This window comes from Penicillium hordei (genome assembly GCF_028827395.1).
Source record: "Penicillium hordei strain IBT 12815 chromosome Unknown utg000005l_segment0_segment0, whole genome shotgun sequence".
Lineage (NCBI taxonomy): Eukaryota > Fungi > Ascomycota > Eurotiomycetes > Eurotiales > Aspergillaceae > Penicillium > Penicillium hordei.
In genome coordinates, this window is record NW_026623146.1 from 638,340 (window position 1) to 652,052 (window position 13,713).

Sequence of the window (13,713 nt, forward strand, 5' to 3'; positions counted from 1 at the left end):
AGGTACCCAGTACTTTGTTCAAGTGGGGCATCTAACCTTGAGATTAAGTACCCTATACTTCGCATTTACTGATATCCGCAGGCTTGAAGATGAGGATACAGCATACTATATATTAAGTCGAAGAGATTATATTATGTGTTCTGTTTATACTAAAAATGATCATTAAACGATGGACAGACAAGTCACATCGTGCCAGTAATGGAATCCCTCTCAGGTGAATGCATAATGAAAAAGGTCTCAAATTGGTAGATGGGATATTGGGTATAGGTAGGAATCATCAGCTTGACAGTTTGAGATTAACAGGTTGGCAGCAAGGATTTCGTCTGCTCATAAACCACCAATACATATTCTGCACTGGCTATAAAGTTGTCTGAGCCGGTGGAAGACATCAATGGATGAGGAGTATGATGATGACTAGGCGAGGCTAAGCGATCAAGCCTTACGCTGGAGGACTGGGAAACAGATTAATCCAGGCGATGTGGAAGTCACTTCCCGAGGCTTGGTGGCGTGGCTGTTTGACTGCAACACAACATGTCTCAGTCCTGATTCGATACTTGCAAGGCATCAGAGCCGCGCGATAGCAAATGTAGGTGAACAAGCTTTTGACGCTAGACAGGGAATTGTCCGAGGTTCAGTATCAATGAATCTGGCGCAAGTCTGAGACAGGCGGGGAATTCAAGATCGGCTGATATTTATGAAAGAAAATCTGATCGAAAAACCAATGGTTGCCTCTCATCCATCACTTTTCTTGCAGGATGCAACCACGACGGAGATATCATCCATTTTTCCTCCTTCAATTGCCAGACCCTCTTCCACTGCCTTCTCCATGAATGGACTCTCCGCAAAGGGATCCTGGGCAATCGTCAGAGCAGCACTAAGCAGTTCCCTGGCGACATAGACATTGCGATCATCAGATAGATGATCATGTTGTGCAACATCTTTTGACGCCGCGCGCCCTTCCTCCCATTTATCAATACTGTCCACAATGACTTTCAAGACCTCATGCTCCCAGAGGTTATCCATGACGCCATCCGAAAGCGCCAAGACGACGTCGTCTTCCTGTACCGCAATTTTGGACAAGACTGCATCTTTCTGGGGCGTGTCGATACTGTTTGTCCCAAGCTGCATGGGACAATCGAACCAATGCCACTGCTCGGCAGTGCGGAAAAGGACTTTTTTCTCGCTTGGTCGAATCACGAGGATCTTACAATCGCCGAGGTTCGTAACGTACAGCAATGGCTTCTGTGTGCCGTCTTGTTCCTTCGACCAGTGTAGTATGGCAGTGGCCGAGGTTGTCGTTCCGAGCCACTCAGTAGGAGATGTGGTTGCCCGCAAGGTCTCCTCGTATGCATACTGCAAGTATCCGACGGGGTCGAGGGTAGATACGCGGTGATCGACATTCTTTTCGATCTCGAGGGCCCAGAAATGCAATAAGAGTCTAGACCAGAGTCTGTATTTGGTAATGAAAAAGTCAGCGATGGTGGCATGATGTACAAATTGAGATTGAGACCACTCACGCAGCATGACCACGAGGTTTGGTAGCCCACGCGCCTACGCCATCGTCGACGCCTATGAAGTTCTCCGCGACGATGATCGCATCGTCTCCGTTGTTCAAGCCGCGGACTAGCTCGCCCTTGACGGATAATCTCTTATCCTGGCTTAGCCCGTGAGTTGTCAAGGGATCGGAGAAGGACGAAGACGGTGGGGAAAGGAAAGGTGGAGGGAAGGGTCGTGAGGGTCGTTTGGCACATAGAGCGTAGCCAGTCTCGAATCGGAAGGGCGATTTGGGGGAAAGGAATGGCTGGTCGGGGACGGGAGTGGTGATGCCGTAGGAGGGCCACACTGCCGCGTGGTATGGCCGTGCGGTGCTCGGTTGTCGGAGGCGGGCACCCTGGATCGGGGTTCTATTTATGCTTATGTTTGCGATCCACTTGCTAATGGACGTCCATGATGATGATAATGAATGTGACACGGCCGCTGCCTTGGTCACCATCCCTAACTTGGCTCTCTGTGCACCAAGATGGGCTCGGCGAATGGGTACTGGGGCATTAAGACATGAAAAGTGAAGAAATGAAGAGACAGGGTAGGAGAAGAGAGCAGAAAACAAAGTGTTGACTGAGACCTGGGCTTGAGAGCACTGCGAAAAGAAAAAGTGCGACTCACCGATAAAGGCCGAGAATGTCTCGAAGATTTCACTGGTCTGCGCCGCCGACTGTACCTTACACTACGGAGTATCTCTGAGAATATGAAAATCATTCAAATCTCGGTATCTCTGACATTTGTCCCTCTTTTAATATTTGTTCATTTCTTTATTTTTGTTATTTTGTTAGATTCGTCCAAAATCTATCTGTTTTATTCAAAAGGGTAGTCGACAATACAAAGACTCCGGGGCTCTTAGGGCTATGTTTACTTATCTATATCCCTGCCGATCTCATGATCCTCAGATGATGTTTCCCCCTAAATTACCCATATTGCTCCAGAAGATAAATCAGAGCAATCTCCTCGTTTAAAAGCTACCAGCTAAGCCAGCGAGGAGATGCAGAATACCCTCAGAACTGACTACAAAAAGCACAGGGTTAGCAAGAAGTCCAAAAAGCGGAATCTGATTTATATGTCGCCTACTATGGGATAATTAGCGTGAAAATAATATTAGCCGGCCTGGCGCAAATCGCTGAGCTGGCTGGAGGTGGGGAATACTTCAAAATACCCCATGATACCGGCGAAGATGGTTTGCTTGTTAATGCGGTGGAGGGATTATTACCAAAAATATATCACTAATGATAGGTTCCTGAAGGTGCAGCCCTCTGTTCTGCTGTTGGTAATGAGGTTGGGCCGTCGGATATGGGATAGACGATTTTATACGAAACATTAGGTAGCAGCTGGGGCTGAACTAATTTCATTTCGAGACTGGATATGTAGACCTCTCGTGATGGTTCCCATCAAATAAATGACATGGCTCATGATCAGTTTCCGATAGCTGTCAAATGATATTATTCACCCTTCGATGGTTTCTCCTCATCGAACACTTTCCCTGTGGGGTTGACGAACCTTTCCTCCTTTTCGTGGTGCCTTTTCTTTTTGTTGTTTTCGTTTTTTCCTCTGTTTTTTTTTTGTCGTCTTCGAGTTGTAAGTTGAATTCCTTTTAGAAGGTTTCCATGAGATTCGGATGACAGAATACCCACTGTTCTGGGAATCCTTGCTTCCATTTGGATTAGTGTTGTAGTTAATAGATTGAATTAGAACTCGTGAACTCGTGAGCTGTGAATCCTAACCATAAGTGTTGTCGTAATCGTAATCGTAAGTCGTGGCGGGAGTCACAGGACCGCGATCTTAGAGGTTTGCCTGGGTGTCATCCCTGGGAGTCATCTCGCGTTCCGTGGAGATCAACAGAGAGAACAATTCGAAAGCATTGCCCAATTCATTTGTAATATCAGTGGCCTTAACATCACGGTTGAGCTGAGCTAAGCCATCGAAGAACATGCGAGCAGTAGTAGAAGCAGTAGCGGCGAAAGTAGGTCCACTCTTTCTGTATGCAAGACCACGCTTGGTCGACATGATGCGTACAAGGCGTTCCGCACAAGGGCAGGGGCGCTGCACCTCTAGGGTACACTCCAAGGAGCATGAACAGATGGAGTTGCAAATGCACTTTCGCTGTCTGACAAGGTGGTAAAGACTGGGGGCGGATGATTTCTTGCGCTCTTCTCCGATGCTTGTTCCCAGCTCTTGAGCACGCTTAGACAAGCGGTTATCCGCTACAATATGCGTGTCCCAGACAGCCATGCCAATATCTTCCGGGTAGATCCATGGAAGCTCCTCAAATGGAATGTCGGCACGCAGAATAGTGACTGGATACATGGTGAAATACTTCTCTGACATTTTTGCCATGGTCTCTGCTGAGATGGAGTCGAAGCATGGAATCAGTCCTTTCCATTTCTGGCAATAGGATCCGTGTCGGTAAGAAACAGTTCTCTTCGCAAACGGGCGATATCCGAGGGCGTCAAAGGGGACCTCATCCGGATTTGACTTTTTTGCAACAGTCTGATTGATATATCCTTGCTGAAAGTGGTCAATGACGTCCTTCCGACGGATTGCGCAAATCTCCGGAGAGTCCAGTACATCCTTGAATGCTATGACGATGCGGTAGAGATGATCAGCCTCTGGCATAAGGAATGGAAGCTCGATTCGCAATGCACTAGTGTCGATTCGGAAGGAACCGCAGAGCTCAATGCTGGCCAGCTCAATCGTAATGCAGGCGTAGAGGGCATAATAGAGATTTTCAACAGTGTCAATCAGCACAGCCATCTTCTGGGTGCGCACGTTTTTCTCGCTGCGTTTGATCCAGTATAGCAGGCCGGTCTTGGAGTTGTCGGGCTAAGAGGAGAAAGTCGGCGTTAGTAGTTATATCTCCAAGAAGCAAGAGATAGAAGTATGGGGCAAGAGGAAAGTTGTAATCTCAAGACATACCTCAGCACCGTAATACAAGATGATTGTCTCCATCATCTTCGACACAGCGTACAACTTGCTGAAAATGCGCACGATGACACCGAGATGAATTGATTCCTCCACAGGGTCCATGTTCTCGGGGACCACAACCTTGGTTGGAGAGGTGGGCGAGGGCATCGATGGGACCATGACCCAGTCGTCGCTGCTGACGGTGTAGAGACGAAGGCGGCGCTGGCCGCTAGACGCGAGCTATTACAGGTTAGGGTCAAATTCTTGAAAAGTCAAAGCAATAATGGAGCCAAACCACTTACCAATGCCTCAGAAAATTCCCATCTGTCACCATACGAGCCAGAATCCAGGGGAGTTTTCGGCTCAGACTCAGTCGTGGCGGAAGTTGAGGAGACCAGAGAAGGCATGGTCGAGTCGCTGACCTGCCGGGACTGACTGGTAGCATCGCCTGAGATCAGGGACAATCCTTCCTCCACGATTGACTGGCAGTATTTGAAGAAGCGTTGTTTCATCTGTTCAATCTCTTCATATGGAGGATCCTCTCCATCTTTGACGCGGGCACAAGCATCTTCCATCATAGCCTTGGTGGCCTGGGCATAAGCATCAATACAGTCCTTACCCCGTTGAAAAAATAACTCCAAGTCCTTGCCTGAGCGCAGAGCACCAAGGCGGGCCTGGGAAATGGTAGAAGCCATTGCCAGAGGATTTAGATTGGAATCGGACGCCATGGGAAGAGTTGGGAGAGGAGTGGGTGGGAACATGAATTCAGAATAAATGGGGGACTCGTTCGACACCGGGCGTTTAAAACGAGGATAGACCACCTTTTCCTGGGTTGGCTCACGTGTAGGTTGGGCAGGCTCTGTTTGTGACTTTCGTAGTTTGGACAGAGCAGCTCCCCATAGACCGGTTTTGGGTGCCATGTTGTATTTCACGTATTTGCATCGCAGATTTCACAAGTCGAGATTATTGTAGAAGGAAGAAGGAAGAGAAGGACAAACAAGAATAAGGGTATTTATATGATTTCTTCAATTCCTACAATCTTCGTTTCTTTCATCTTAACAATTGAAGTATAGCGAACGCTCCACATTTGGCAGGTGCGACCCAGACCAGGAAACGCAGGAACCGCAGTAACTTAAAAAGTGAAGGGACCAATCCCGTCTTATCAACATTGGAGGTACCTGCTAAGGTATAGTACTTGCCAATGTAATATCAATGGAAGAAGAACGGTTGGCATCGCGCATTGCGCCAATATTGGAAGCGGCTGGCAACACGATTTGCGTGATTGGTTCGTTAGATATCTGATCCGGCAGGTCAATCACATGGTTAACGGGGCATGGGACGGTCAATTGCGCCAGTTACGTGGTTACGAGACGGTTAACGAGCCAAACGTACGGATGGCTTGCTATCTAGGTCTACCTTGCACCTGAGCAGGTACCTACATGCCTAGATAGCTGATTTGATAGGTGGATAATCAGATTGTTTGCCATGTACATACATATGTATATATGCAGGTAAACATGTCCACCTATCCACGGGTAGCTAATCATATTACTAAGTAGCTTAACAGATGGGTTTCCGGGTAACTGGATAGATAATATTGCAGATGGTATGCCTACAGGTCAACATAGAGATCTCAAAAGTGAGAGGTCAAGAGACATGATTCGGTTGATTAAGGACAATGGCTTTAGTAGTTGTTGAAGGTAGGTTTAAGTGCTGAGACTATGCAATTTGAACACTACAAGATGGGCCTCGGGATGCTGCCAGGGACCATGTCGCCAAAGAAAATGCGTATCAACAATAGACTTGAATTGGCTCATACAAACAAAGAAATTCGAGGCTCTACCCCTGCACTCGGAATGTGCGACCACTAGCAGTCTTGCGCTCTCGTTCTTCATTCTCCGGCCGAGCTCGGTTGAGCACTGTCGTGAGTTAGCGATAAGTATACTTTGTTGAAGTGGATGATTCATACCCTGGAGGAAGTCCGCTGTCCTCTTCCTCATTCGAGTGTGGATGTAGGCCTGTGATGTATGGTTAGTCATTGTTGTCTTGAAATCATCCATGGATGTAAACAAGACCAAGAGTAGTCGCATACCTTTGAAGCTTTGATGTGGTAGTGGAAATAATCGCGGAAGGTTTGGATATGAGAAATGTTTTCATAACGACGCTGCGGGGTCAAGTGTCGAGGGAACAGAACTGCAAGTCGAGTCGAGTCAGTACGTATACGAAATGGAGGTTGATAGCGCATTGTGCATTCATACCAAAGGTGACATAGCTAACTTCGCCTCCAGAAGCGTTCAGACCAGGAACATTTGCAAGCTCAAGGGGAGGGTCGTTACGGAACAGGACTTGAGGGGCATTCTGGAGCGTCAAGACACGTCGCCGGGCATCCACGAATTCCTATAGGCTGTTAATAAGGGCTCCTCGTGGATGCGCAGACCAATTGTGGCAAATTACGAACCTGCAGGAAGACCTTGCCAAAGATCCGGTCTGTCTCTTCACGGAACACGGTGCTGAAGATCACTGTGACTCGGTCCCAGTTGGCTTTGATATAGATGGCCTCCTCTTCACGGTAGTGAATTGCCATAACTTCACCGCCTTCCTGGATACCCTGTGGTGCTGACTCTGAGGTGTATCTGGAAGCCTCCTCGGCGAGCTTGTTGAATTCATCAAATGCTTTCTCGAAAGGAGCAGCCATTGCGTTCCGTTTCAGGAGGGCAAGCTTCATAATCAGGTCATTCCGGGCCTCCTCCTCTGCGGGCAGGTTTTCAAGATCGATTTGTACAGAGAAATCATATCCCGGCTCCGGAGATACAATGTAGGGACCGTATTCTCTCTCCAACACCTCCTGGGCTCCGTATTGCACCAGCTCCCTGTAGCACTTCACATTGATCGAAATGAGGATCTTCGTCTTAGACTCGGGAGTGGAGAGGTGGAATGTTACACCGTCGAAGTCGGAAACCACTTGGTCAATGGAGGCGGGGGGTGCTCTGAGTTCAGCTTGTTAGCCGGGTGCCTGCTTCGGGGGTATGTGTATACAATGCGCCGGATGGCAGTGCGGGAAGAGGAACGAGTCATACCCAGAAAAACGCTCCGTAAGGAGCGACTGAATCAAAGCATTTTGGTAATCTAAGAGAAGCATGACGGGCAGGACAATGGATGGTATGCAGTGCAGGTGGGTGGCTGTTGTGAGGTTGCCCGTGATCGTCATGGGCGGTGGGGGGGAGCCGTAGAGGTCGCTGTCACCGCCCGTATTTAATTTTGTCCTATCGATAGCAATCGGAGATTCCAAAAATTTTCCCATCCACCCTCAACGATGGTGAAATCATACTTGTACGTACGAATTTTTGTGATTTGGGATCCTATGATCTGGGCGCTAACTCTTACACAGTAAATTCGAGCATTCGAATACATTCGGGCTCGTCGCCTCGGCGTCTTCGAATGCGGTTTGGGCTAAAGATGACCAGACCGGCATTGCGCGCCAGACGGGCGCCGGACGAGCCATTGTCGGCGCAAGTGAGGAAGTTCTGTGCTGGGATGTGAAAAAGGGAGAACTTCTTGGAAGATGGCGCGATTCTGCCTGCAGAGCGCAGGTTAGTGTGGTCACTCAGAGCATGACAGATGAAGATATCTTCGCAGTTGGGTGAGTGTCCTCCGGTGTGACCTAGTGCGATGATTTTTCTCTAACTATTATTTGGCTTCTCAGCTACGAGGATGGAAGTATTCGTCTTTGGGATTCGCGCACCGCCACGGTCATTATTTCTTTCAACGGTCACAAATCCGCCGTGACCAAGTTGGCCTTTGACAACGCAGGCGTGCGCCTCGCCAGTGGTTCAAAAGATACCGATATCATCCTCTGGGATTTGATCACTGAAACCGGTCTTTTCAGACTTCGCGGACACACCGACCAGATCACATCGCTACAATTCCTATTCCCTTCCCCAGAATTGCTTACTGCTTCCGGATTGAATGAACACTCAGGATTCCTATTGACCACCGGAAAGGATGCATTGATCAAAGTCTGGGATCTTTCCTCTCAGCACTGCATTGAAACACATGTGGCACAGTCAAATGGCGAGTGCTGGAGCTTGGGTCTTTCACCTGACCAGGGCGGATGTATCACGGCCGGCAACGATGGTGAACTCAGGGTCTGGTCGATCGACGAGGCGGCTATGATGGAGATTTCCAAGGAGAAGGTGGGCGCCGATGGTCGCCGAATCCTCACAGAACGAGGAACTTTCTACCGACATGGGAAGGACCGCACACTTGGCATCCGATTCCACCCCCGTTCAGACTACGTTGGATTCCACGGTTCCGACAAGTCGGTCGAAGTTTGGCGCATTCGCTCTCAGTCGGAGGTACAAAAGAGTATGGCCCGGAAGAAGAAGAGAAGAAAGGAGAAGGAGGCTCGCACCGTGGAAAACGGACAGGAAGAGGATAACGACAAGCCTGAGGATGTTTCCGCCGCTCCTGTATCTGAAGTCTTTGTCCAACATGTTATCGTGCGCACTGGTGGAAAGGTTCGTTCCTTCGACTGGATGACCAATAAGTCAAGTGGTCTGAACCTGCTCGCCGCAACAACAAACAACCAGCTTGAGGCCTACAACATTGTGCCAGCGAACAAGAAGAACACCGACAGCGAGGATCCGGACTATACTCGGAGCTTGGCAGTGGATATTCCTGGTCACCGAACAGATATCCGGTCGATTGCATTGAGCTCCGACGACCGAATGCTTGCTTCTGCTTCGAATGGCACTCTCAAGATCTGGAACGTTCGCACCGAGAGCTGTCTACGAACACTAGAGTGTGGATATTCCCTGTGTTCCGCATTCCTTCCTGGTGATAAGATTGTCGTTGTTGGTAACAAGAACGGAGAACTCGAGGTGTTTGATATCGCATCCTCAACATTGCTCGACACCATCAAAGCCCACGACGGACCCGTGTGGTCACTTAACGTGCACCCAGATGGCAAGTCTATGGTCAGTGGAAGCGCAGATAAGACAGCCAAATTTTGGAATTTCCAGGTTGTCCAGGAGGAGATCCCGGGAACCAAACGTACCACCCCCCGCCTTAAGCTGGCACACACAAGGACGCTGAAGGTTAACGATGATATCCTCAATCTTCGTTTCTCTCCGGATGCACGACTTCTGGCAGTTTCCCTCTTGGACAACACCGTGAAGGTCTTCTTTGTCGACTCGCTGAAGTTATTCCTCAACCTTTACGGACACAAGCTTCCTGTCTTGAGCATGGATATTTCCTACGACAGCAAACTCATTGTCACTTGCTCGGCTGATAAGACCGTTCGACTCTGGGGTTTGGACTTTGGTGACTGTCACAAGGCTTTCTTGGCCCATGAGGACAGCATCATGGCAGTGGCATTCGTTCCTCACAACAAGGATGGAAACGGTCACAACTTCTTCAGTGCTAGCAAGGACCGCAACATCAAATACTGGGACGGTGACAAGTTCGAGCAAATTCAGCGCCTCGTTGGTCACCACGGTGAGATCTGGGCACTTGCCATGAGTCACACTGGTGATTTCATTGTCAGTGCCAGTCACGACAAGAGCATCCGCATCTGGCAACAAACCGACGAGCCGTTGTTCCTGGAGGAAGAACGTGAGAAGGAGATGGAAGAGGCTTACGACAACACACTCACCGCGTCCCTCGAGCAGGAGGAGGACGGTGAAGATGGCGAGAAGGCCGAGGCCGTCGATGCTGGCAAGCAGACGACCGGCACTCTCATGGCCGGAGAAAAGATCATGGAGGCTCTAGAATTAGGCCTTGAGGATCTGGAAGTCGTACGCGACTGGCGCAAGGTCAAGGCCGCCAACCCCAACGCCGCCCCGCCTGATCGTAACCCAGTCTACCTGGCTCTCAACAACGTTTCTGCCGAGCAGCACGTTCTGAACACCGTCCAGAAGATCCCCGCAGCTGCCCTCCAAGACGCCCTCTTGGTTCTGCCATTCTCCAAGCTCTCTGCTCTCTTCACCTTCCTCAACATCTGGGCCGATCGCGAATGGAACGTGCCCCTCACTTGCCGCGTGTTGTTCTTCATCCTGAAGACCCACCACCGCCAGATTGTTGCCAGCAAGATGATGCGTCCTATGCTTGACAGCATTCGGGCATCTCTGCGTCGGGTTCTTGCCCGTCAGAAGGACGAGATGGGCTTCAACCTTTCCGCGCTGCAGTTCATCGGCAACCAGATCCGCGAGCAGAGTACCACGGACTACGTTGATGAGGCTACCTGGGAGGAGCAGCAGACCTCCAAGGGAACGGGCAAGAAGCGCCAGTTCGTTAGCGTTGCCTGAGTTTAGGATTAGGTTTGTGTACAAGCATGTCTATTGGCGTTATGATCATTTTCGACCTTGTTACTTTGGAGGTCTTCTCTATCTTGTTTTCCATATAAAAGTTTTATATCCTTGGGAGTTGAAGAGAATATAAGGGATGTATGATAGTTCAATTTCGAAGTAAAATATAATCTTTTCTCTGGGATAATTGTCTGCTGGGTTTTCATAAAGCCAAGTCCAAGTGTATCCAAGTAGTAGAATAATTCGTTCAATTGGTCTAGCTATTATATTCTGCCATATGCAATAATCCAAGCAGGCGTTGACACCGAAGACGAATCTAGAATCTGCATTGCAAAGAGACATCATTAGTGATTTGCTCCAAGCAACGACACGTGGATCTTCCCAAGACCACAATCAAAAGAAACAACAAGTATCCGAAGACTCTACTCAGGAGAACCAATATAAGCATCGACGACAGGGATTTCAGCCCCTGTCATACCTCTTCCGGCTCTTCCTATTAAAATTCCGGTTCTAATGCGAATCTCATCATGATAGAGTCTGTTTGGTGGATGTTTGTTGTTTCCTCACTTGTGGTCCTGTCAGAGGAGTTTAGTGCAACATACCTATTAGTGTATTATTCCAGCATGGACCGAAGATCAATCTCATTCATTGGTCTTAGTCCACACTGGACTTTGGTGTTGGTTGGAGCTGGAGAAGAAGAAAGAGTTCCGTTTGGAGTTTTGTGAGAAAATTTGGCCAGGTGGAGCTCTATTAGTCATGGGAGTCACGTGTTAGCTTTATATGGGGCTCGAGTCTACCCCTGGGTAATGGGTACTGAATTTGTATTAAAATTGTACAATATTTAATATTCGATCAATTTTCATTGTCATGCTGGTATAACTTTCATAACGGTCATGATTCTCTCAGTCCTGTTTAAAGCATGTGAGGTGGAACATCTCCAGATTTGATCAAGAGGACGGCTTCATTGTCCCACAGCAAGAACATGTCCACCACTGAGTTTCCATAAAGCTACTACACGAGGTGCAAACCCATCCAAGGGGCTTCTTATCTGCACCCCGATCCAAGGACTTGAGGGTATCCAGTGCACGTGTTCGGTTCTTGAAAAGAAATGGATCACCAGGATTCGCGTCCTTCTCTTCCTTTCGATCAAGAGTGAATGGCCTTTTCTTCGAGTTTCGTGACTCTGAACGCACTGGTTGAATATTGTTTCGGACAGAGGTAGATGTGGATAGCGTATTGGTCGGAGGTGGTCGTTCTGCTGCACAAACATCACAACATAAGAAGGTAGACGGGTTCTCGAGAGTGCACATTGGGCAGATCCAGGGTGTCTCGTATGAGCTATTATCGGCAGTAAGACCAACAGTTTCATTGCGGTTCGATGAAGGGGCTTCTTTTTGAAGTACAGGCAGAGTTTCGGAGACAACAGGCGGGATTGCGGAAGCAGTAGGTGGTGGTGACAATTTTGTTCGAGGTCCTGCCGGGTTTTCTTGACTTGGCGGAACATATGACGACTCATATTTCTCTCTTTCTTCTTCCTGTATCAGTTCGATGAATGCCTCCATGATAGCCCTCTCATTTGCGTCATCTTCCTCGGCTTGGGTTCTGAACCCATGTGAGGCCACTTCCGCAAGTTCAGTGCTTCGGTCTGTGCCAGAAGCACAACCCTGAGTCACCTCAATACGCCGCTGGGCAGCATCAGCCCGGAGCTTCCGTATATCTGTTCCGCGGAGCACGCGGGTGCCACCGAGCTTTTTGCCGGAATTTTTGGTAAGAACCCTTCGCTGTTCAGCAGCGGCACGAGCCTGACGTCGAGCTTCATCCAGCGGAATTCTTTGGCCACCCAGACGCTTTCCTTGGGACAAGAAGCCCTCTCCGGTGTAGCCTTTTCGGGCTAGTTCCTCGTGTTCATCACGAAGTTGATTCCACAGTGCATGAAACTGCTGGTTGTGGGGACCAATCACGTTGTGGGCAAGTCTGAACTTTATTAGAATTTGTATTTTGGGCCATTTAGATATAAATCACTCACTCGTGAAGCATAGTATCTAAAACCTCCTCAATGGGGAGAAATTGCCGTTGATCGGAGGGATATCGTAATCTAAGACAAATCTTCTGGCCCGAGTTGACATTCAGCCCCAGCAGATTTCGCTGCTGCGGATAAAACTCACAGAGCGCGCCCACTTTCCAGGCACGCTGTCGCATGATCGGTTTGACCAACGATGCGACCTTGCGCAGGATCAACAAGGCCTCTTCTTCTCGGGGGCGTTTCTTTTCATGGCGGTATTCTGAGATCAGAGGGTCTAGCTCCCGCATTTTCGAGATTTTTGATCAAGAACTTCCACGGTACGGTAAAATAGGATGCCGCGAATGAGTGAGATATTACTGTCTTCGTTTGGATGGCCTCCACTGAGGCCAGGGTCTAAACGAGAAGATTTTATATTAGAGCATGATAAAACGATGGCATTACACAGATGGCCTTGCGGGTATCCAGGAACAGTTCAAAGGAACATAGCCAGTGATGGAAATTCCAGAATCAATCCAAGTCCGGGGCATCCATGGATGGCCTTTTGGTATTGATAATCAAGCAAGGCACGCATTTGACGCCTAATAATTCAGGCTTCGGTATGATCACGTGTCTTAATTCTACGTAGTTGTAGCAGAATGACATTTTTTTCAATAATGTACATATGTACAACCGTAGTAGAGGCGACTTTAAATGTAATTGGAACTGCTCTGTCCTAGGTAATACCATAGTTGCCGAAGCGATGACTTTCGCTTAATCTCATGTTTGCAGTTGCATCCTCTTGGGTCAAAATATATATTCAAAGTATCCTAACTTAATACAATAGACACGTTGTTCAAACTATATTTTCGTATTTCATCACTATGTCTGATCACAGAAATGCATATAGACCTGGGAGGAAAGAAGAAAAAACATAAAGAGCACGACTAGTCCTTC

The 13,713-nt window shown here is 48.5% G+C and overlaps 5 protein-coding genes across 5 annotated transcripts; 1 reads left to right on the forward strand and 4 right to left on the reverse strand.

The window, feature by feature from the left end:
- Positions 1-732: 732 nt before the first annotated feature.
- N7537_009198 (uncharacterized protein) lies at positions 733-1,993 on the reverse strand (the record flags this gene model as incomplete). The annotated part of the gene is made up of 2 exons (XM_056900252.1): positions 733-1,450; positions 1,518-1,993. The coding sequence occupies 2 exons, from the start codon at positions 1,991-1,993 to the stop codon at positions 733-735; spliced, it is 1,194 nt and encodes a 397-aa protein (XP_056748920.1).
- Positions 1,994-3,330: 1,337 nt separating this feature from the next.
- On the reverse strand, positions 3,331-5,372 carry N7537_009199 (uncharacterized protein; the record flags this gene model as incomplete). Its single annotated transcript, XM_056900253.1, has 3 exons — positions 3,331-4,371; positions 4,465-4,692; positions 4,755-5,372. The coding sequence occupies 3 exons, from the start codon at positions 5,370-5,372 to the stop codon at positions 3,331-3,333; spliced, it is 1,887 nt and encodes a 628-aa protein (XP_056748921.1).
- A 919-nt stretch (positions 5,373-6,291) lies between these two features.
- Positions 6,292-7,660, reverse strand: N7537_009200 (actin-related protein 2/3 complex subunit 2; the record flags this gene model as incomplete). The annotated part of the gene is made up of 6 exons (XM_056900254.1): positions 6,292-6,371; positions 6,422-6,470; positions 6,545-6,645; positions 6,711-6,849; positions 6,911-7,439; positions 7,530-7,660. The coding sequence occupies 6 exons, from the start codon at positions 7,658-7,660 to the stop codon at positions 6,292-6,294; spliced, it is 1,029 nt and encodes a 342-aa protein (XP_056748922.1).
- Positions 7,661-7,765: 105 nt separating this feature from the next.
- On the forward strand, positions 7,766-10,757 carry N7537_009201 (snoRNA-binding rRNA-processing protein DIP2; the record flags this gene model as incomplete). Its single annotated transcript, XM_056900255.1, has 3 exons — positions 7,766-7,782; positions 7,841-8,092; positions 8,156-10,757. The coding sequence occupies 3 exons, from the start codon at positions 7,766-7,768 to the stop codon at positions 10,755-10,757; spliced, it is 2,871 nt and encodes a 956-aa protein (XP_056748923.1).
- Positions 10,758-11,704: 947 nt separating this feature from the next.
- Positions 11,705-13,067, reverse strand: N7537_009202 (metalloendopeptidase WSS1; the record flags this gene model as incomplete). Its single annotated transcript, XM_056900256.1, has 2 exons — positions 11,705-12,731; positions 12,784-13,067. 2 exons carry the CDS (start codon positions 13,065-13,067, stop codon positions 11,705-11,707), a joined length of 1,311 nt encoding a protein of 436 aa, XP_056748924.1.
- Between the last annotated feature and the right edge of the window lie 646 nt (positions 13,068-13,713).